The 23,113-nt window shown below is 38.6% G+C and overlaps 1 protein-coding gene across 10 annotated transcripts in view; it reads right to left on the bottom strand.

The window, feature by feature from the left end:
• Positions 1-23,113, bottom strand: part of AGBL3 (AGBL carboxypeptidase 3) — a 147,407-nt gene that overhangs the window by 7,710 nt on the left and 116,584 nt on the right. For 7 of the 10 annotated variants that reach the window (XM_017887701.1, XM_017887711.1, XM_017887705.1 and 4 more), the window contains one exon: positions 11,594-11,825. The exons of 2 other annotated variants lie outside the window; for them this stretch is intronic. In XM_017887701.1, the coding sequence (XP_017743190.1) occupies positions 11,594-11,825 (232 nt within the window). Of the gene's footprint in view, positions 1-9,936; positions 10,029-11,593; positions 11,826-23,113 lie in introns of all 10 variants that reach the window. One more of the 10 variants, XM_017887706.1, reaches the window with a different exon arrangement.

The raw sequence follows: 23,113 nt of genomic DNA, 5'->3' as shown, positions 1-23,113 counted from the left end.
TTGATGGGGTTGTCTGTTTTTTTCTTGTAAATATGTTTAAGTTCCTTGTAAATTCTGGATATTAGACCTTTGTCAGATGCGTAGATTGCAGAAATTTTCTCCCATTCTGTAGGTTGCCTGTTCACTCTGATGCTAGTTTCTTTTGCTGTGCAGAAGCTCTTTAGTATAATTAGATCCCATTTGTCCATTTTGGCTTCTGTTGCAATTGCTTTTGGTGTTTTGTCATGAAGTCTTTACCCATGCCTATGTCCTGAATGGTATTGCCTAAGTTTTCCTCTGGAGTTTTCATCATTTTGGGTTTTACATTTAAGTCTTTAATCCATCCTCAGTTAATTTTTGTATAAGGTGTAAGGAAGGGGTCCAGTTTCAGTTTTCTGCACATGGCTAGCCAGTTTTCCCGGTCACTTATTGAATAGGGAATCTTTTCCGCATTGCTTGTTTTTGTCAGATTTGTCAAAGATCAGATAGTTGTAGATGTGTGGTATTATTTCTGAGGTCTCTGTCCTGTTGCATTGGTCTACATGTCTGTTTTGGTTACTGTAGCCTTGTAGTATAGTTTGAAGTCAGGTAGCGTGATGCCTCCAGCTTTGTTCTTTCTGCTTAGGATTGTCTTGGCTATTCAGGGTCTTCTTTGATTCCATATGAAATTTAAAGTAGTTTTTTCTAAATCTGTGAAGAATGTCAGTGGTAGTTTGATGGGAAAAGTATTGAATCTATAAATTACTTTGGGCAGTATTGCCATTTTCATGATACTGATTCTTCCTATCCATGAGGATGGAATGTTTTTCCACTTGTTTGTGTCCTCTCTTGTTTCCTTGAACAGCAGTCGTGGTTCTCCTTGAAGAAGTCCTTCACATCCCTTGTTAGCTGTGTTCCTAGGTATTGCTTTGTAGCAATCGTGAATGGGAGTTGATTCATGATTTGGCTCTCTGCTTGTCTATGTTGGTGTAAAGAAATGCTTGTGATTTTTGCACATTGATTCTGTATTCTGAGACTTTGCTGAAGTTGCTTATCAGTTAAGGAGTTTTGGGGCTGAGATGATGGGGTTTTCTAAATATAAAATTATGTCATCTGCAAACAGAGACAATTTGACTTCCTCTCTTCCTATATGAATACCCTTTACTTTTTTCTCTTGCCTAATTGCCCTTGCCAGAGCTTCCAATTCTATGTTGAATAGGAGTGGTGAGAGAGGGCATCCTTGTCTTGTACTGGTTTTCAAAGGGAATGTTTCCAGCTTTTGCCCATTCAATATGATATTGGCTGTGGGTCTGTCATAAATAGCTCTCATTATTTTGAGATATACTCCATTAATACCTAGTTTATTGAGAGTTTTTAACGTGAAGGGATGTTGAATTTTATCAGAAGCCTTTTCTGCATCTGTTGAGATAATTATGTGGTTTTTGTCTGTGGTTCTGTTTATGTGATGGATTATGTTTATTGATTTGCATATGTTGAACCAGCCTTGCATCCCAGGGATGAAGCCAACTTCATCATGGTGGATACCTTTTTTGATGTGCTGCTGAATTCAGTTTGCCAGTATTTTATTGAGAATTTTCATATTGATGTCCATCAGGGGTATTGGTCTGAAGTTTTCTTTTTTTGTTGTGTCATCATCCTGGTCCATCAGGATGATGGCGGCTTCATAAATTGAGTTAGGGAGGAGCCCCTCTTTTTCAATTGTTTGGAATAGTTTGAGAAGGAATGGTACCAGCTCTTCTTTGTACTTCTGGTAGAATTCGGCCGTGAATCTGTCTAGTCCTGAGCTTTTTTTGCTTGGTGGACTATTAATTATTGCCTCAATTTCAGAACTTGCTATTGGTCTATTCAGGGATCCAACTTCTTCTTGGCTTAGTCTTGGGTGGGTGTATGTGTCCAGGAATTTCTCCATTTCTTCTAGATTTTCTAGTTTATTTGCATCAAGGTGTTGATAGTATTCTCTGATGGTAGTTTGTATTTCTGTGGGATCAGTGGTGATATCCCCTTATAATTTTTTATTGTGTCTGTTTGATTCTTCTTTCTTCTTCTTTATTAGTCTAGCCAGTGGTCTATCTATTTTGCTAATTTTTTCAAAAAAACGGCTTCTGGATTCAGTGATTTTTGGGGGAGTTTTTTGTGTCTCTATCTCCTTCAATTCTGCTCTAATCTTAGTTATTTCTTGTCTTCTGCTAGCTTTTGGATTAGTTTGCCCTTGCCTCTCTAGCTCTTTTAATTGTGATGTTTGGGTGTGGATTTGAGATCTTTCTAGCTTTCTGATATGGGCATTTCCCCCTTAACACTGCTTTAGCTGTGTCCCAGAGATTCTGGGACATTGTCTCTTTGTTCTCATTGGTTTCAAATAACTTCTTGATTTCTGCCTTAATTTCATTATTTACCCAGGAGTCATTCAGGAGCAGGTTGGTCAATTTCCATGTAATTGTGTGGTTTTGAGTGAGTTTCTTAATCCTGAGTTCTAATTTGATTGCACTGTGGTCTGAGAGACTGCTATGATTTCAGTTCTTTTGCTTTTGCTGAGGAGTGTTTTACTTCCAATTATGTGGTCAATTTTAGAAGAAGTGCGATGTAGCACAGAGAAGAATATATATTCTGTTGATTTGGGATGGAGATTTCTGTAGATGTGTGTTAGGTCCACTTGATTCAGAGCTGAGAGTTCAAGTCCTGAATATCTTTGTTAATTTTCTGTCTTGTTGATCTGTCTAATACTGACAGTGGGGTGTTAAAGTCTTCCACTATTATTGTGTGGNTGTGTCCCAGAGATTCTGGGACATTGTCTCTTTGTTCTCATTGGTTTCAAATAACTTCTTGATTTCTGCCTTAATTTCATTATTTACCCAGGAGTCATTCAGGAGCAGGTTGGTCAATTTCCATGTAATTGTGTGGTTTTGAGTGAGTTTCTTAATCCTGAGTTCTAATTTGATTGCACTGTGGTCTGAGAGACTGCTATGATTTCAGTTCTTTTGCTTTTGCTGAGGAGTGTTTTACTTCCAATTATGTGGTCAATTTTAGAAGAAGTGCGATGTAGCACAGAGAAGAATATATATTCTGTTGATTTGGGATGGAGATTTCTGTAGATGTGTGTTAGGTCCACTTGATTCAGAGCTGAGAGTTCAAGTCCTGAATATCTTTGTTAATTTTCTGTCTTGTTGATCTGTCTAATACTGACAGTGGGGTGTTAAAGTCTTCCACTATTATTGTGTGGGAGTCTAAGTCTCTTTGTAGGTCTCTAAGAACTTGTTTTATGAATCTGGGTGCTCCTGTATTGGGTGCATATATATTTAGAACAGTTAGCTCTTCTTGTTGAATTTTTCCCTTTACCATTATGTAATACCCTTCTCTTTTCTGATCTTTGTTGGTTTAAAGTCTATTTTGTCAGAGACTAGGATTGCAACCCCTACTTTTTTTTTTCTTTTTTTTTTTTTTGCTTTCCATTTGCTTGGTAAATTTTTCTCCATCCTTTTATTTTGAGCCTATGTGTGTCTTTGCACATGAGACGGGTCTCCTGAATACAGCACGCCAATGGAACTTGACTCTTTTTCCAATTTGCCAGTCTGTGTCTTTTAACTGGGGCATTTAGCCCATTTACATTTAAGGTTAGTATTGTAATGTGTCAATTTGATCCTGTCATCATGATGCTATTTGTTTATTTTGTGCACTGATTGATGCAGTTTCTTCATAGTGTCATTGGTCTTTATATTTTGGTGTGTTTTTGCAGTGGCTGGTAATGGTTTTTGTTTTTCATATTTAGTGCTTCTTTCAGGAACTCTTGCAAGGCAGTCCTGGTGGTAATGAAACCCCTCAGTATTTGCTTGCCTGGAAAGGATTTGATTTATCCTTTGCTTATGAAGATTAGTTTGGCCAGATACAAAATTCTGAGTTGAAAATTTTTTTCCTTAAGAATGTTGAATATTGGCCACCAATCTTTTCTGGCTTGTAGAGTTTTTGCTGAGAGGGCCACTGTTAGTCTGATGGGCTTCCCTTTGTAGATGACCTGGCCTTTCTCTCTGGCTGCCCTTAACATTTTTTCCTTCATTTTGACCTTAGAGAATCTGATGATTATGTGTCTTGGGGTTGTCTTCTCATAGAATATCTTAGTGATGTTCTCTGTATTTCCTGAATTTGCATATTGACCTGTCTTGTGAGGTTGGGGAAGTTCTCCTGGATAATATCCTGAAGTGTGTTTTCCAACTTGTTTCCATTTTTCCTGTCTCCTTCAGGTACTCCGATCAATTGTAGGTTCGGTCTTTTTATGAAGTCCCACATTTCTTGGAGGCTTTGTTCAGTCCTTTTTATTCTTTTTTTCTCTAGTCTTGTCTGCATGCCTTATTTCAGCAAGGTGGTCTTCAAACTCTGATATCCTTTCTTCTGCTTGGTCGATTCAGCTATTGATACTTGTGTATGCTTCACAAGGTTCTCGTGCTGTGTTTTTTAGCTCCGCCAGGTCATTTGTGCTCCTCTCTAAACTGATTATTCTAGTTAGCAGCTACTCTAACCTTTTATCAAGGTTCTTAGCTTCTTTGCATTGGGTTAGAACATGCTCCTTTAGCTCAGCGTAGTTTTTTATTACCCATCTTCTGAAGCCTATTTCTGTCCATTTGTCTGTCTCATCCTCCAGCCAGTTCTGTGCCATTGCTGGAGAGACATTGTGATCATTTGGAGGAGAGGAGGCACTCTGGCCTTTTGGGTTTTCAGTATTTTTTCATTAATTCTTTCCCACCTTCATGAGTTTGTCTAGTTTTGATCTTTGAGGCTGCTGATCCTTGGAGGAGGTTTTCCTGGGGGCTTTTTAGTTGTTGTTGATACTGTTGGTGTTGCTTTCTATTTGTTTTTCTTTCATTGGTCAGGTCCCTTTTCTATAGGGCTGCTGCTGTTTGCTGGGATTTCACTTCAGGCCCTAGTCATCTGGTTCACTCCTGGACCTGGAGATGTCACTCAAGGAGGCTGGAGAATAGCAAAGAAGCATGCCTGCTCCTTCTTCTGGGATCTCTGACCTCTAGGGGCACCAGCCTGATGCCAGCAGTATTGCTTTTGTATAGGGTATCTGACAATCCCTGTTGCAGGGTCTCACCCAGTTGGGTGGCAGGGGGAATAGGACCCATTTAACGAAGCACTTTGTCCCTTGGTTGGGGGGGTATGCTTCGCTGCAGGGAAACCCACTTGTCTGGGCTGCCCAGATTCCTCAGAACTACCAGGAGGAAAGTCTAAGTCTGCTGGTCTACAAAGACTGCGGCCACCCCTCCCCCTGGGGGCTCAGGCCCAGGGAGATCCGGGTTCCTGAGCCTCTGGCTGGAGTTACTGCAGTTCCTGCAGGGAAGCCCCACCCAGTGAGGAAGGATCGGTCAGGGCCAGGCCTGAAGAGACACTTTGGCCACATTCTGCCATAGTCGGTATGTTGGGCTGTGGGGAACATGTCTCGGGACCAAGCTGTTCAGCCTCCCTGACTCCAGCAGAGGAAAAGCGCAGCCTGGAGCTATAGAGATGGATGATGCCCTTCCCCCACCCAGGGAGCTTAGCGTGTGAGGCAGTTGTGAGTCCCAGTGCTGGCTGCTGCCCCTCCTCCAAGGAACTCAAACAGCTTAGACAGCAGGCAGCCACAGCTGTGGTGTTGGTCATGCCTCCCTTGGGGAGTTCTGGAGGCTTAAGCGGATTCCAGCTATGAGGCTGTTGAGAATCTTCACGGCTCTGGGGTTGGGACGCTAGGCCCTGGTGGCATGGGTTCGTAAGTGGGATCTTCCAATCTATGGGTTCCACAGTTCTGTGGAAAAAGCACGATTTCCCTGGCTGGGTAACACACTCACTCACCACTTCCCTTGGCTAGGGATGTAGGGGGTCGCTCTCCTGCCCTGTGTGGCTCTCAGGTGGGCTGCTGCACTACACTGTTCTTCCTTCTTCTCTGTGGATCACACCAGCCTCCTAGTCGGTTCTGATGAGAGAACCTGGATACCTTGCTTATTATGGTTCTTTTCAATGGGAGCCTCCGAATGCGGCTGTTTCTAGCTGGCCATCTTGGCCCCACCCTGGAGAATATTTTTGATTCACGAGTTATTCAGAAGTATGTTACTTAGTTTTCAAATGTTTAGGTTTTTTTTTTTTCCTATTACCCTTTGGCTATTGATTTCTAGTTGGATTCCATTGTGGTCAGATAATACACTTTGTATGATTAAATTATTTTAAATATGTTGAGGTTTATTTCATAGCTAGGGTATGTTCTATCTTGTTGTATGATCCACGTACACTTGAAAATAATGTGTATTGTGCTGTTGGGTGAAGTTCTCCTTAAATGTCAGTTAGATATTTATATTCTTGGTGAATTATTTTATATCCTTGCTTATTTTCTATCTAATTATTGAAACAATTGTGAATTTGTCTATTTCTCCTTTCTGTTTTATCAGTTTTTGCTTCACATATTTTGCAGTTTTCTGTTGTTTTGTTTTGTTTTTTGAGATGGAGTTTTGCTCTTGTTGCCCAGGCTGGAGTGCAATGACATAATCTTGGCTCACCACAACCTCCACCTCCCAGGTTCAAGTGATTCTCCTGCCTCAGCCTCCCGAGTAGCTGAGATTATAGGCATGAGCCACCACACCTGGCTAATTTTTTGTGCTTTTAGTAGAGATGGGGTTTCTCCATATTGATCAGGCTGTTCTCAAACTCGTGACCTCAAGTAATCCACCCACCTCAGCCTTCCAAAGTGCTGGGATTCCAGGCGTGAGCCACCACACCCAGCCAGTTCTGTGATTTTACACACACATCTAAGATTGCTGTGTTTCTAGTGGATTGACCTTTTAAACATTATATATAATGCCCCTCTTTGATAATTTTCTTTCTTCTAAAATCGACTTTACCTAATATTAACATAGCCATTCTTGCTTTCATCTATTAATGTTTGCATGATGTATCTTCTTCCATTCTTTTACTTTCAGCCTGCCTCCATTGTCATATTTAAAATGAGTTTCTTGTGACTGCATATTGTTGGGTAATGTTTTAAAATTCATTTTGTTAATCTGTCTTTAACTGTTGTATTTAGGTCATTTACATTCAGTGTAATTGTTGATGTCTTAGGACTTAAATCTGCCATTAAAAAAAAAGTTTATTCTTTGTTTTTTGTTTTCTCTTTCCTGCCTTCCTGTGTGAACATTTTTCAACAATTCAATTTTGATTTATTTAGTGTTTTTTAGTATATCTCTTTGAACAGCTTTTTCAGTGGTTGCTGTATTATACTACATATGCATAACTTATCACAGTCTGTTGGCTGTGTTAACTTAGTAATTTGAGTGAAGTACAAAGCTTACCTCCCTTTATGTCCTTTTACCTTCTGACATTTATAATGGTCTTAAATATGTCTTTTACATGCATTTGGAACCACATCAATATTATAATTTTTGCTTCAACCATCAAATATGATTTAGAAAAATTTATATTTACCTGTATTTTATATCTACCTGTATTTTTGTTTACTGTATTCTTTCTTTCCTGATATTCCTTCTTTTATCATTTTCTATCTGTTTAGCTAAATTCCGTTAGTCATTCTTTTAGAGTAAGTCTTCTGGTGAAAAATTCTCTTAGTTTTCTTTTATCTGAACATTTCTTGACTTCTCCGTTATTTTCACTGGGTATAGGATTCTACGTTGACAGTTTCTTCCAGTAATTAAAAATACTGTGCTACATCTGGCCTTTGTGGGTTTTGATGAGAAATCCACTGTCATTTTTCATTTTCAGAAGTTAAATTTGGGGGGATGGTCATGGTGGCTCATGCCTGTAATCCCAACACTTTGGGAGGCTGAGGCAGTCAGATCACTTGAGGTCAGGAGTTCAAGACCAACCTGGCCAACACGGCGAAATCTCATCTCTACTAAAATACAAAAAGTAGCCAGGTATGGTGGTGGGCACTTGTAATTCCAGCTACTCAGAAGGCTGAGGCACTAGAATCACTTGAACTCAGAAGGCAGAGGTTTCAGTGAGCTGAGATTGTTTCACTCTACTGCAGCCTGGGTAACAGAGCAAGACTTTGTCTCAAAAAAAAAAAAAAGTAAGTTAAATTTTGGGCTATCTTGGCATGAATTTCTTTGGGTGTATCCTATTAGTGGTCTGCTCAGCTTTTTGATCTGTAAGTTTATGTCTCCTGTCAAATTTGGCAACCTTTCAGCCATTATTTCTTTGATTTCCTTTTCAGCCCTGTATTCATTCTCCTGTCCTTCTGAAACTATGATATGTGAATATTAGATCTTGTCTTACAGTCTTACAGGTCCCTGAGGCTCTATTCATTTTATTTTAAGCCTATTTTTTCTCTTAGGTTTGGTTGGGTAATTTATATTTTTCTCTCTCTCAATTCACTGACTCTTTCCTCTGTTTGCACAGTTATACTGTTGTGCTCAGCCATTAAGCTTTTACAATTTCAGTTGTATTTTCAATTCAAAATTTCTATTTGGTTCTTTTTAATATTTTTTTTCTCTCTCTGCTGAGGCTTTCTATTTTTTTTAATTTCTTCTAAGTGTGTTTATAAGTGTTTTTTGAAGCATTTTAATTATGATTGCTTTAAAAATCTTTGTCAAAAAATTCTAACATCACTAACATCTCAGTGTTTGTGTCTACTAATTGTCTTTTTTCAGTTTTAGATCTTCCTGGTTCTTGGTACAACAATTTACTTCTGATTAAAGCATGAACACTTTCGTATTATGTTATGAGACTCTGGATCTTATGTAAACCCTCTGTTTTAGCTGCCTTTTTGTTACTTTGCTCCAGCACAGGGGGTGGGGAGATAAGACCTCATTACTGCAAGATTGAAGTGTAAGTCCAGGTTCCCCATCTGGACTCCACTGACACCAGAGATGGGAGGCTTCTAATCATTATTGGACAGATGTGGAGGTTCATCTCCATATGTAGCCTCCATTGAGACTGTGGTGGGGTCTAGATGACAATTAGGACATGGCTTGATTTTTAGTCATTACTTTCATAAGAGGTTCCTTATATATTAATACTTTGAATCTAGAAATGCACTCAATGAAGATGGGCCTGAGCATGAACGTACAGACAAATAGCGAGGTATTAACTAAGACCTCTTTGGTTACAAGTAACAGAAACCAATTCAAGCTAGCTTAATTTGAAAAAGCATAAGGTAGGGTAGGGGAAGAATTATAAGAAAGTACGAAGCTACTCATGGAAACAAAGGGAGAGGGAATTCAGTCAGGCTTCAGGAAAGGACTAGAACTAGAAAATGGAAAACTTCCAAGGCTTTTTATTCATCTGCAGTCTCTGCTTTTCTCTTTCCACAGGAAAGTTTTTACTTCCCTTAGCTCAAATTTGCATCCTACAGCAGTTTCATGTACAAGACTGATCCACTCTCATTCCAATTCCAAAGCATAGGGAAAGATAATCTGATTGGCAATCATGCCAGTGGGTAGAGGTCACATAATTACAAACGCAGCTTTTGGAAGTGCTACTGTTATGTAGACACCCCCAAAAGTATCTGATATAGGTGTATATGGAAATATTAACAAGTAGGAAAGCAGCAAGCAAGGCCTTTCTTAACAGATGATCTCACTACAAACTTAAACATTGTCAGGTTGATTTTTATTGTTGTTGTTATTCTTACAACTTAGTTCTTTATGGCTGCCTTTTCTGTTTTATATATCATTTGTTTGACTGTCTCAACACTCTTACATACTATTACTTATAGTAAGTGATTGCAGGGTAAAATGAGAATAAGCAAAGAATGAGAAGATCACACTTTGCTAAACCATCTTAGACATTGGTCTAAGTTAGGATTAAGGAGAAACTAGTTAATGTGCTGTACGAGTTTGCTGAATTATCATGTTGAACGTGATATAACATCTGAATGTAATCATAGGGCTGAAACCTCATTGTCTGTTCTGTTCTTAAGCCAAAATGAATAGGGTCTATGTGGATTATTAGGTGAATTGCACTTTAACAAGATGATTTACATACCTTAAATTTCTCTCTGGTCAAACATGGGTCAGATTTCAAATATGGAGGAATAAATCTCATGCTTGGCATTCCATTTGGTAATGATGAAAATTCTTGAGAAAGATTATGCAAATCAAAATATAATTGGAGAGATTTTTTCACTTCCAGGAAGATGAAGTAGATGCATTTTCCCTATTCTTTGCACCAAAAATAACTACAAACCCACATAAAATGAACAAAAGGCAATTCCAAAAGGTAGAAAGCAGGCAGGCTAGCTAGGGACTTCAAGAACCAAGGAACAACACAATGGTGTCTCCTGGGTTTTCTTTTTGCCTCATATATCCAAGACTTGGAGCTGAAGAAGCTAGCAACCTGAGAACACAAATGTGCCCAGAAACATGCACAAAAAGCTCTCAACAATAGCCTGTATTATGTAGAAAAGGACCAGGAAAGGGACAGCCTACTGATACAGAAAATGTTAGGCAATTACCACTGTACTCCAGCCAAGCGCCACCGATAAACAGTGCCCTCACTCCCACCCATGTAAGCAGAGGCAGAGGGGCTTACACTTCCACTCTTATGAGGTATAATGAGGGATCTCAAACTTCTGCAAGGATGGTGTCAAAGAAGGACAAGTAGAAGCCAGAACTTTGACTCTCCCACTAGCCTATAAAGAGTCTGTCTCCTCCCGCAGGGTGTCATTGGAAACCAAATGGGGAGCTGAGATTTCCACACTCAATGGACAGAAATGAAGTACCTCCTTCTCTCCCCATTGGGCTAGTGTCAGAGGATGCCTCGTGAAGAGTCAGGGTTTTCACTAATGCGCAGTAGCAATGGTTCATAGCCTTTACCCATTTTCTTATGAAAGTATTTGTAAGTTTCCAGTTGATATGTAAGTACTCTTTGTATATTGGTCATGTTTTTCACTTTATAAAGAGAAATGGCAACGCATAATGATGAAGTTCAGGAGGACTCTGGAGTCAGAAGGTCTAGGTGGATTTGACTCCAGATTCCACTACGTATTGGCTTGTGAGGCTTTGGACAAATTATTTAACCTCTTAGGACCTCGATTTTCTCATGTGTAAAATGTAAAGTGTATACATATATAACTTAGAACAGTGTGTAGCACATAGGAAGTACATTATAAAAATCTGTTGATAATATTACTATTGCATTTATTATTTTCAGCTTGTCACTGTCTTTACTTTTATTTACACACGTTTTCTTTTGGCCTTAGAGGTGGTTCTATTTTTTATCTTTAGAAGAAAACTGGGCTCACTCTTTCTGCTTTCATCCGAGTATCAGCAAACTGAAGTAGCTCAGGTTAATTATTTTTAATTCTGGTTATCCCATAGGATTAGAAAGTTACCCCACAGGATTTAAAACAGCTGACAATATTCAAGCCAGGCTATAATCATACTTTATTTATGCATACTTTATTAATAGATCTAAATTAATGAGTAGTTTCATGCACATAATCAATTAAATAAGGCCTGATAACTTACTCCTTCACTTATCCAGTGTTTTCTGACAGCTTTGGGTCTTTGTTCTTTGCCAAATGTGATGTAGCTGACATCATTTTCAAGAGCAGATTTTTTTCTTAGGATAATAAATTAATAAGCCCTGCTTTAAAAAGATTATTAAATAGCTAAGAGTGATAAAAACTGTATTGACTTACTGATGTTGGATTTGGAAGTTGGTTCTTGGATTGAATAGCTGTTTTATCTGAGTGGTTTGCATGTTTTTAGGATTATGCATGATGGGGAGCAAATACTGCAATATTTCTTGAGTTTGAACTATTCCTTTATCCTTGTAGCTTCTTTTTTCATCATCTGTCCAATTTATGCCAGTCTTCTTGCTTTGGAAAGATATGCATTCTTTTATTTTGCTTTTTAAGTTGTGGTGCAGATCTGGGGAGCAACCACAAAAATATGTACAGGGATATAAACTCTATTCACAATTACTTATTGGGCATTATTATATACCAGGGATTTTATCTAAAATTCCTTGCCCATCTGAAGCTTGTATTTTAATGACAGTGGGCAGAAAACAAACAAGTAAAATATATATTATGTTAGATAATGATAAAGTTTACAGGATAAAGTAAAGCTGCGGAAGGGAGTAGAGAATTCTTGAGGAGTTGATTTCCACTTTTAAAGAGGTGTTAAGAGAAAGCCTCCTTATGAAGCTGACATCTCATGGAATTTAGGAAGCAAATCATGCAAGTTTCAGAGGAAAGATAATTTGAGGCAAAGGCCGTGAAGTAGGAGAATAGTAGTGTGTTCAAGAACACCAAGAATGCAGTCAGTGGCTGGAGGAGAATGAACAAAAGGGAAAGTTATAAGGGATAAGTTCAGGTAGGTAACATGGACTCAGCTCATGTAGGGCCTCACAGGCCAGTAGAAGAACTTTGATTTTTACTGAGTGTGAGATGGAGAAGCATTGGAAGGCATTGAGCAGAGGAGTGTCAGTCTGAGATTTGTTTGGACAAGATTATGCTGGTTGCCAAGTTGAGAACAGATTGAAGAGAGGCAAGAGTGAACAAACAGGGAGATCTCTTGGAAAGGTACAGAAACAATCCAGGAGAGATGGTGGTAGCTTGGACCAGGGTCGTGGAAATGGCTAGAAGGGTGAGAAGTGGGGTGAGAGTATTCTGGGTACATATGTGGATTTTATAAAGAATTGGATATGAGATAAGAGAATAAGAGCAGAATCAGTGGTGGCTCCAAAGCTGCTAGTTTGAGGAAATGGCAGTATAGGGATATGGGGAGACTGGGAAGGGCATGTTAGAAATCCCTTCTTTATTAGATGATACAAAGGAATTATTGTTTTGTTAATGGAGACACTGGAATATAATAACATTTTAAAAAATGTTTATCCTACCCCGTATTAGTTAGGATGACTGCTATAAAAAAAAAAAAAAACAAACAAAACCTCCAGAAAATAACAAGTGTTGTTGACAAGGATTAGAAAAATTGGAACCTTCACACATTATTAATAAGAATGTAAAATGGTACAACCATTGTGGAAAACAATATGATGGTTCCTCAATAATTAAAAATAGGATTACTATATGACCCAGCAATTCCACTTCTGGCTATATCCCCAAAAGAATTGAAAGCAGGGTCCCAAAGAGACATAGACACATTCCTCTTTATAGTAGCAATATTCATAATAGCCAAAAGTTGTAAGCAACACATGTGTTCATTCATGAATGGATTAGTAAAATGAGGTATATTCATACAATGGAATGTTATTTAGTCTTAAAAAGGAAGGAAATACTGACAAATGCTACAGTATTGATAAACCTTGAGACCACTATACAAAATAAAATAAGCCAGACACAAAAAGACAAATACCATATCTGTCATTCAAATATGTGACTCCACTACCTAATTTGACTAGAATATTCCATTGACTAGAATTCTATTTGACTAGAACAGTCAAATTCATGGTTTCCAGGTGCTGGGGCAGGGGAGGGGGAAGTGAGGAAGACTAGGCATAAAGTTTCAATTTTAAAAGAGAAAAAGGAGTTCTGGAGATTGCACCACAATGTGACTGTACTTAACACTACTGAATTGTCATCCTAACTAATACGGGGTAGGATAACACTTAAAAATAGTTAAAATGGTAAATTTTGTTATGTGTATTTTATCACAATTTAGAGTCAACATACTTGGGAAGCGAGGGTAACCCTGAGTAAAGCCTGAAGGAAGACTAGTAGTCAGACATTTAAAAAAATGTCATAATTTATAATTGTCATGCTTAAATTGGTCCGTAGACAGCATAAGAGAAAGTAGAATATATTCAGAATAAAAGCAAGAAATACACTGTGCTTTGTTAGTGTTTATCTAGTGATATACACTAAACTGTTTATAGGCAAAATAATATAATTTATAGAATTTATTTTAAAATGCTCTAAGGGAAAAGTGGTGGGAAAACAGATGAAACAAGAGTAGCAGGATGCTGATGAGGATGGGTGATGGGCATCAGTGGACCCATTATTCTATTCTTTCTACTTTTGTTTATGTTTGAAAATTTCTACAAGTTTTTTGTAAAAAATTATCTATTCTTAAAAGGAAAATAAAAAGATAAAGCATGCATTGCATTAAGCTAGATCTGAAAGATAATGTATGATTACAATATCTGGCAATACTGGCATATGAAATGAACTTATTTACAGTTTCTTGATAAACCATTCTTAGGCCACTCAATAAACATTCACTGAATGTAGGCTGGGTGTTGTAGCTTATGCTTATAATCTCAGCACTTTAGGAGGCTGAGGCAGATGGATCACTTGAGGTCAGGAGTTTGAGACTAGCCTGGCCAACAGGGTGAAACCCTGTCTCTACTAAAAATACAAAAATTAAGTGGGCGTGGTGGTGAGTGCTGTAATTGCAGCTACTCAGGAGGCTGAGGCAGATGAATTGCTTGAACCCAGGAGGCAGAGGTTGCAGTGAGCCAAGATTGCATCACTGCACTCCAGCCTGTGTGACAGAGCAATACTCCATCTCAAAAATAAATAAATAAATAAACATTCACTGAATGCTTATTGTATATCTGGCACTATTTTTGTTTGGTAAATAGATGTGAAAACATAGTCCCTGCCTTCAATATGTTAAGAATCAGGACTAGAGAGCAAAAAGTAAACTATCTATTAGAATATACTTCATAGAGATAAACCAGGACACTTACTACATACATATACTTATAGCCATACTTATAGATGGGGGCAAAGGGTATTGGGTAAATGAATGAACACAAGTCAGCCAAGTAAAAAAGAAGGAGAGTGATCTAGGATGTGGGACTAACATGGCACATTCAGGAAATCATAAGTGTGGTGTAGAATAATTGGGATATCAGGTAGGTATGAAGACATGGTTCCAAACTGGAAGCCTTGTTTGCAGTAACACTTTTGAGAGATCCTCTAAGATGGGAATAATTCATAACTGATAACGCTAAATAACTATGTTTTGAACGATACAGTTAGGGGGCCATTGAAGACTTTATGCAAGATAATCAGATTTGCATTTTTGAAAGATCACACTGGGACCCAGGAAAACAAAAGGTGGAAAAAAAGTGAAACACGAGGCAGGGAGACAAATTAGGAGGCTGATGCAGTTCTTCAAGGGAGGCAAAATGAGGGTCTGAATTAGCGGCAGCATTAGGATGAAGAGAGCAGATTCAAGAGAATTTTTAGAGGTAGAATGGATAGAGCTTCATGTTATTAGAGACCAAAAAACAGAAGTGCACAACATTAGGATAAGTCTTGGGTTTATTACTTAGATAACTGGATGATGGCAGTACACTGACTGAAACATGGGATGCAGGAGAAAGAGATTGGCAGTGGACAAGTTGAATATAAGTGCCTGTGGGGAAAAACAGATGGAGATATCCAGTAGGCAGAGGAATATGAAATTCAGGAGAGGCTTAGACTGAAGATTAAAAAATATGATGGTCATCAGTTGCTGGTTGAAGTTGCAGGTAGAGATGAGAGTGCTCAGAGATAAAGTATGTGGTGACAAAGACCAAAGGATGGACTACTGGAAAATAGCCTACTTAAAATTTAGGCAGAAGTGATGTCCTACATGGGCTCCTCTTCATATATTTCAACACATGTTTCATGAATGGCTAGAGAAACAGGAGTAAAACCAGGAGACAGTAATGTCACAGATATGACACTCAGATTGTGAAATAGCTCAATGAATCAAGGGAAAGAGTTTAAAGGCCCTGGGAATAATCAACAGTAGAGAAGTCAATATGGCTTTGCAAATAACCATTTCATGGTATGGCAACAGTAGAAACATTCTCAAGCACTAGGTTGAGAAGTATACAAGTGAGGAAGTGAAGGTAATGAATGTTGGCTATATTTGAGGAAGGTGAGAAAGAGGGCAGTAATTAGAGTTATTTCACTAAGGAAATTGATGGACATGGGATCTAGAGCACTGCTGAATGAATTAACCTTAAACAGAGGGATATTTATTTCTGTGAAACAAGAAGGAGGGATGTTTGAGATGAGTTGATTTGTTGATGACCTCTCTGGTTTTTGTTTCTGCTTTATATGTGAAGTAAGAAGTGAGGTTATCTACTGAAGGTAAAGGGGAGATGTTAGGTAGGAGAGAGAGAGGAAAAGATTTAGAATAGTTACTTTGGAGAATGGAAGAGGTAGTTGATCAAGTGTATGTATATGTAAATTGTGCAAACAAGAATGTGTGGTGCCATTTGGTAATGTAGTTTTTCTGCAGCAGGGCTCTGTAATCTAAGATGGGGTAGAGATGGATAGTTAGATTCATCTAGAATTACAGTTGTTCAGCATTGGCTTAGTCAAAGGATAAGGAGGCAAAACGAGATCTAATTAAACTTAAGAGCTTCTGCACAGCAAAAGAAACTATCAACAGAGTAAACAGGCAACCTACAGAGTGGGGAGAAAATATAGGAATCTGACAAAGGTCTAAATATCCAGCATCTATAAAGAACTTAAAGCAATTTACAAGAAAAAACCAAACAACCCCATTAAAAAGTGGGCAAAGGACATGAACACTTTTCAAAAGAAGACATACATGTGGCCAACAAGCATATGAAATACAGCTCAATATCACTGATCATTAAAGAAATGTAAATCAAAACCACAATGAGATACATCTCACAGCAGTCAGAATGACTATTATTAAAAAGTCAAAAAATAACAGATGTTGGCAAGGTTACAGAAAAAAGGGAATCTTATACACTGTTGGTGGGAGTGTAGATTAGTTCAACCATTATAGAAAGCAGTATGACAATTCCATAAGGAGCTAAAAACAGAATTACCACTCAGCCTGGTAATTCTATTACTGGGTATATACCTAAAGCAATATAAATCATTTTATCATAAAAATGCATGCATATGTATGTTCACTGCAACACTATTCACAATAGCAAAGACGTGGAATCAACCAAGATGCCTAACAATGGTGGGCTGAATAAAGAAAATGTGGTATACATATACCATGGAATACTATGCAGCCATGAAAAGAATGAGATCATATCCTACGCAGGAACATGGATGGAGGTGGAGGCCATTATCTTTAGCAAACTAGTGCAGGAACAGAAAACCAAATATCCCATGTTATCATTTATAAGTGGGAGCTAAATTGTGAGAACACGTGGACACAACAAGGGGAACAACAGACACTGGGCCTACTTGAAGATGGAGGGTGGGAGGAGGGAGAGGATCAGAAAAAGTATCTATTGGGTACTGGGGTGATGAAATAATCTGTACAACAAACCCCCGTGACATGAGTTTACCTATATAACAAACCTGCACATGAACCCCAAACTGAAAAGTTTAAAAATAAAATAATATCATGATGAACATCCTTACATTAAAAAAAAAAAAAGCAGTTGAAGCAGTTGAAGAAAATTACAACACAAGGAATGGAGAAAATGTGCTAGAGACGTGGATGAGGTTGCAAGAGCTGAAATGTAACCTATATTCCTTAAATTTGGAATTGAGCTAATGTAGATTCTCAATCTGCCTGGCTCTGCTTATTTATACCTGTCCAGATTCCAACTTTCAGTGAGATATGATGTGACTACAGATATCTAATTATTCCCCTCTCAGTCTCCTTCTGAGATGGAATGTGAAAAAGAGGAAACTGACTACCATGAGAAAACAGTAGGGATTATGGGTTTCCATATGTCAGAAACTTGAAGGTCTTTCTATTAAATACAGTGCAGATGGATCAGATAAAACTCCTGTAGGCTGATTTTAAAATCTCTCCTAAGAAAAGCAGCATGCATATTAAGAAAATAAAGAAACACCAGAAACATTCTATAAACATACTGTAACTCATATGGATGAGAGTTTGATTCAAGAACAGATTATTGATAGTTGTGAGAGTATATTTTTGACTTCATTTAAAACATTTTCTATATTCCTGAATATAAAGAAACTACTATAAGGAACTCCGAAACTACTATAAGGAACTCCCTCTTAAACCTATCACTCAGCTTCAATAATTTGATTTCTTTTTGCTGCAGTGATTGATTAATATTTAGAATCTACCAAGAGCATTAAAAGAAATGATTATAGACAGCTAATATAAGCAGAAAATCTATGCAGGTGAAGCATGTTCCAATGAAAGAGAAGTAATTCCTGGAATGCCATGACTTATTTCAAGGTGCGGATGGTCTGGCTAAGTAGAAGAGTGGATTCTGCTGGAGTATTGTGTTTGTGTTTACCAAGTTCAAAGAAGAAATGACATAGGTATAAAACAAGGCGTTTATTGGTTGTACATTTGGTAAATTTTTTCCAATATGTCTCATGCATTTTAAGTTTCTTAACAGTGTCTTTTGAAGAGAATGATGAAGTTCATTAAGCAAATTTTTCTTTTATGATTGGTGTTTATGAGTACTACTGGAGGAGTCTTTTCTTATTCCAAAACCACAAAGATTCTCTCCCATGCTTTTTCCTGTGAGTTTTATAATTTTAGCTTTGATATTTAGATCTATGATACATTTTGAGTTAATTTTTTTGCTATGGTGTAAGACAAGGGTTAGTGTTAATTTTTATATGAATATTTAAGAGCCAAACAGATGATCATTTTATGATCTGGAGATGGGAGATGGGGTAAAACCTTCCAAGCATTAAAGCAATTAAAAAAAAAAAAACCCATGAGAGAGGACCAAAGTTCTCTCATACTGAAATTACTCTTGGTGAAAATTTAAGCCTTCATGAAATGGTCTATTGGCTTGTCATAGCCACATAATACTGAGAACATAAGTAAGTGAGGTGCATTATTTTGAGATGCATTTTTTTCAATGCTTTGGATTATGTCAATGGAGTATAAAATTATATTGGCCAATTATTCCACATTGTTATCTTTGATATTATTAACACTTTTCAAGAATTAATGAATAGAATAACTGTTTTTGATAAAACACTTTAGGGAAGGTAAACTAAAAATGTCAATTCATTCCAGAAACAGAAGAAAATATTATGACAATTATCATTTCCATGGTAGTCCAATTTTTAAGACCTAATGAATAAACTTTATGTTCCATTGAAGGTCAGCAGATAATATTTAAGTAATCACAGATTTGGAGCAGGTGAATTTGACTTTAGCCTTACTTGCTATAGTTTAAACTAACATGAATTACCGTTGTATTAGTCTGTTTTTATGCTGCTGATAAAGACATACTCGAGACCGGGTAATTTATAAAGGAAAAGAGGTTTAATGGACTCATGATTCCATGTGGCTGGGGAGGCCTCACAATCATGGTGGAAGGCAAAAGGCACGTCTTACATGGAAGCAGACAAGAGAGAATGAGAGCAAAGTGAAAGGAGAAACCCCTTATAAAAGCAATGGATCCTGAGACTTATTTACTATCACGAGGACAGCATGGGGGACACCGCCTCCATGATTCAATTATCTCTCACGGGGTCCCTCCCACAACATGTGGGAATTATGGGAGCTACAATTCAAGATGAGATTTGGATGAGGGCATAGCCAAACCATATCAGTCCACCCTGGCCCCTGCCAAATCTCATGTCTGCATATTTCAAAACCAATCATGCCTTCCCAACGGTCCCCCAAAGTCTTAACTCATTTCAGCATTAACTCAAAAGGGCAAAGTCTCATCTGAGACAAGGCAAGTCCCTTCTACCTGTGAGAATGTAAAATCAAAAGCAAGTTAATTATTTCCTAGATACAGTGGGGGTACAGGCATTGGATAAATACACCCATTCCAAATGGAAGAAATTGGCCTAAACGAAGGGGCTAAAGGCCCTGTGCAAGTCTGAAATCCAGCAGAGAAGCCAAATCTTAAAGCTCCCAAATGGTCTCCTTTTACTCCATGTCTCACATCCAGGTCATGCTGATGCAAGAGGTGGGTTCCCATGGTCTTGGGCAGCTCTGCCTCTGTGGCTTTGCAGGGTACAGCCTCCCTCCCAGCTGCTTTCATGGGCTGGCAATGAGTGTGGCTTTCCAGGTGCATGGTGCAAGGTGTCAGTGGATCTACCATTCTGGAGTCTGGAAGACACTGGCCCTCTTCTTACAGCTCCACTAGGTAGTGTCTAGTGGGAACTCTCTGTGGGGGCTCTGACCCCCAGCCCCCACATTTCCCTTCCACACTGCCCTAGCAGAGGCTCTCCATGAGGGCCCTGACCCTGCAGCAAACTTCTGCCTGGACATCCAGGCATTTCCATATATCCTCTGAAATCTATGTGGATGTTCCCAAACCCCAGTTCTTGACTTCTGTGTGTTTGCAGGCTCAACACTATGTGGAAGCTGCCAAGGCTTGGGGCTTGCACCCTCTGAAACCATAGCCCAAGCTGTACCTTAGCTCCTTTTAGCCATGACTGGAGCAGCTGGGATGTGGGACATCAAATACCTAGGGTATACATAGCAAGGGGGCCTTGGCCCCAACCCATGAAACCATTTTTTCCTACTAGACCTCTGGGCCTGTGATGGAAGGGTCTGCTGCAAAGGTCTCTGACATACCCTGGAGACATTTTCCCCATTGTCTTGGGGATTAACATTTGTCTTCTTGCCACTTATGCAAATTTCTGCAGCCAGCTTGAATTTCTCCTCAAAAAATGGGGTTTTCTTTTATATTGCATGGTTAGGCTGCAAATTTTCTGAACTTTTATGCTGTTTCCCTTTAAAACTGAATGCGTTTAACAGGACCCAAGTCACCTCTTGAATGCTTTGCTGCTTAGAAATTTCTTCCACCAGATATCCTAAATCATCTCCCTCAAGTTCAAAGTTCCACAACTCTCTTGGGCATGGGCAAAATGCCGCCAGTCTGCTAAAAGCATAGGCAAGAGTCCACGCTTTGGGCTCCAGTTTGCCGCAACAAGTTCCTCATCTCCCCATGTGACGAACCACCTCAGCCTAGATTTCATTGTCCTAATATCAATTATCAAGCCCATTTTGGGTCAAGCCCATTCAACAAGTCCTCCCTAAGGAAGTTCTTCCAAACTTTCCCACATTTTCCTATCTTCTGAGCTTTCCAAACTGTTTCAACCTCTCCCTGTTACCCGATTTTGGGTATCTTTACAGGAGCACCCCACTTTACTGGTACCAATTTACTGTATTAGTCTGTTTTCATGCTGCTGATAAAGACATACCAGAGACTAGGTTATTTATAAAGGAAAAGAGGTTTAATAGACTCACAGTTCCACATGGCTAGGGAGGCCTCACAATCATGATGGAAGGAAAAAGGCACGTCTTACATGGTGCAGGCAAGAAAGAATGAGAGCGAAGTGAAAGGGGAAACCCCTTATAAAACCATCAGATTTTGTGACTTATTTACTACCATGAGTACAATATGGGGGACACCACCCCCATGATTCAGTTATCTCTCACTGGGTCCCTCCCACAACACATGGAAATTATAGGAGCTACAATTCAAGATGAGATTTGGGTGGGGTCACAGGCAAACCATATCAACCATAATGGACTATATTAGTCAATATAGTCATCAATAATATGAACTATATTAGTCTTCAATTAGTTAAGGGCCACTCTAAAGAGTGAGGAAGTATAAAATGGTTTCCAACTGAAAACCCTATGTCTAGGAAGCAGAAGTTACCAGAATGCCTTTTTGTTTTCTTGGTGGGTAGTGGTGAGGATGAAAGGCATCAAGTAACAGGAAGTATTAGGAATACAGCAATTGTTTTTTTTAAGGCTGTATTAAACTGAAATAATTTCCTTCTATATTCAACTCATATGCAAATTAAATAAAGCAAGTATTTTTCACAGACAGCACTAAAATAGCTATCGATCCCATCTTTTTACAAAAGTAGTTCCCATGATCCAAGTTTCACAGGATATGTTAATGATGATATAGTGAAAACCATCTTTGTATGTGTGAAAATCTTGAACAATAAAAACCAGTAACGACCTTCTGTTGGTATCCTTGTCTTCTCAGTCCAAGTAGAAGTTTGTTTGCCCATAGGAGACTTCAAGGATGTCACTTTGAAACAGTTTCCAAACAAATCAGTTCCTTTGAGGGGAATTTTTTTCCTAGATTGGCCTCTCAGTGATTTCTAAAAAATGTTCGTGTTGGTCTTTGCTATGACTCTGAGTCATACTTTGGGAGATGAAAAAAATTGGGTCCTCTGATTTCATTGTCAACAGTAAACTACTCATGTAAGAGTAATGTAATAGCTATGTTATATTTGCATATTACACCTCAGGGTATGCAAAGTCTTTTAATACATTATCATACTTGGCGCTCTGATCAGTCTCATGATGTAGGCAGGATGGCCAATGTTATTCTCATGTTACACAAGGGGAATCAGAGAGGTTAAGCTATTTGCTCAAGATCACATAACTAGTAAGGGGCAGAGGCAGGTCTAGCATTCACATCTAACTTCAGTACTTTTTCTATTACCTTCTTTTGTCTTGATACATCATTTGATTTCTTTCCATAGGACATGATAAATAATACATGTTTAAAAATTAAGTCAGTTTAAAATAATCAATTCTAGATCCAAGTAAAAGTAGGCCCAAAGATGCTTTACATGTTGGTCTCTTACCTAAATTTCTATATTTCTGGGGCAAGAGAGTCTACATCTTTCATCAGAACCCATTTTATTAACAGAAACTAAGTTTTTAGAAGAGAAGCCAGGAAGGAAGAAAGGATATACCACGGTCTCTCTGTTGCACAAATCTAGCTGGTTCTCAAATACTTACCTATGGTTACCTATTCCACCGTCCAGACAGTTGTTTATATTATTCCTAAGTAAGGGGAAACTTGCCAAGGGTGATAGAGATATAATAATTACTGGTTTAGACAAAACTATAAAGTTTGTCTGTTATATTTGATTTCCCATTCTCTTCTTTCTCCAGTTTTTAGTATTATTCTTATCCCCCCATGACCAGTACTCCAGTTGCTACAATGGATAGTAAAACATTTGATTGTCATTCATTCTAAAGTGCTAAATGATTATCTTATGCCAGCAGTGTTTCTTTTTAAAAAGAGAAACTCGCCGGCCGGGCACAGTGGCTCACGCCTGTAATCCTAGCACTTTGGGAGGCCGAGGCGGGCAGATCACGAGGTCAGGAGATTGAGACCATCCTGGTTAACACGGTGAAACCCCGTCTCTACTAAAATACAAAATTAGCCAGGTGTGGTGGCGGGCACCTGTAGTTCCAGCTACTCTGGAGGCTGAGGCAGGAGAATGGGCATGAACCCGGGAGGTGGAGCTTGC

This window comes from Rhinopithecus bieti, unplaced genomic scaffold, assembly GCF_001698545.2.
Source record: "Rhinopithecus bieti isolate Rb0 unplaced genomic scaffold, ASM169854v2 scaffold_17275, whole genome shotgun sequence".
NCBI lineage: Eukaryota > Metazoa > Chordata > Mammalia > Primates > Cercopithecidae > Rhinopithecus > Rhinopithecus bieti.
The sequence above is the reverse complement of the archived record's forward strand: the minus strand, read 5'-3'. Positions and strand labels throughout refer to the sequence as shown.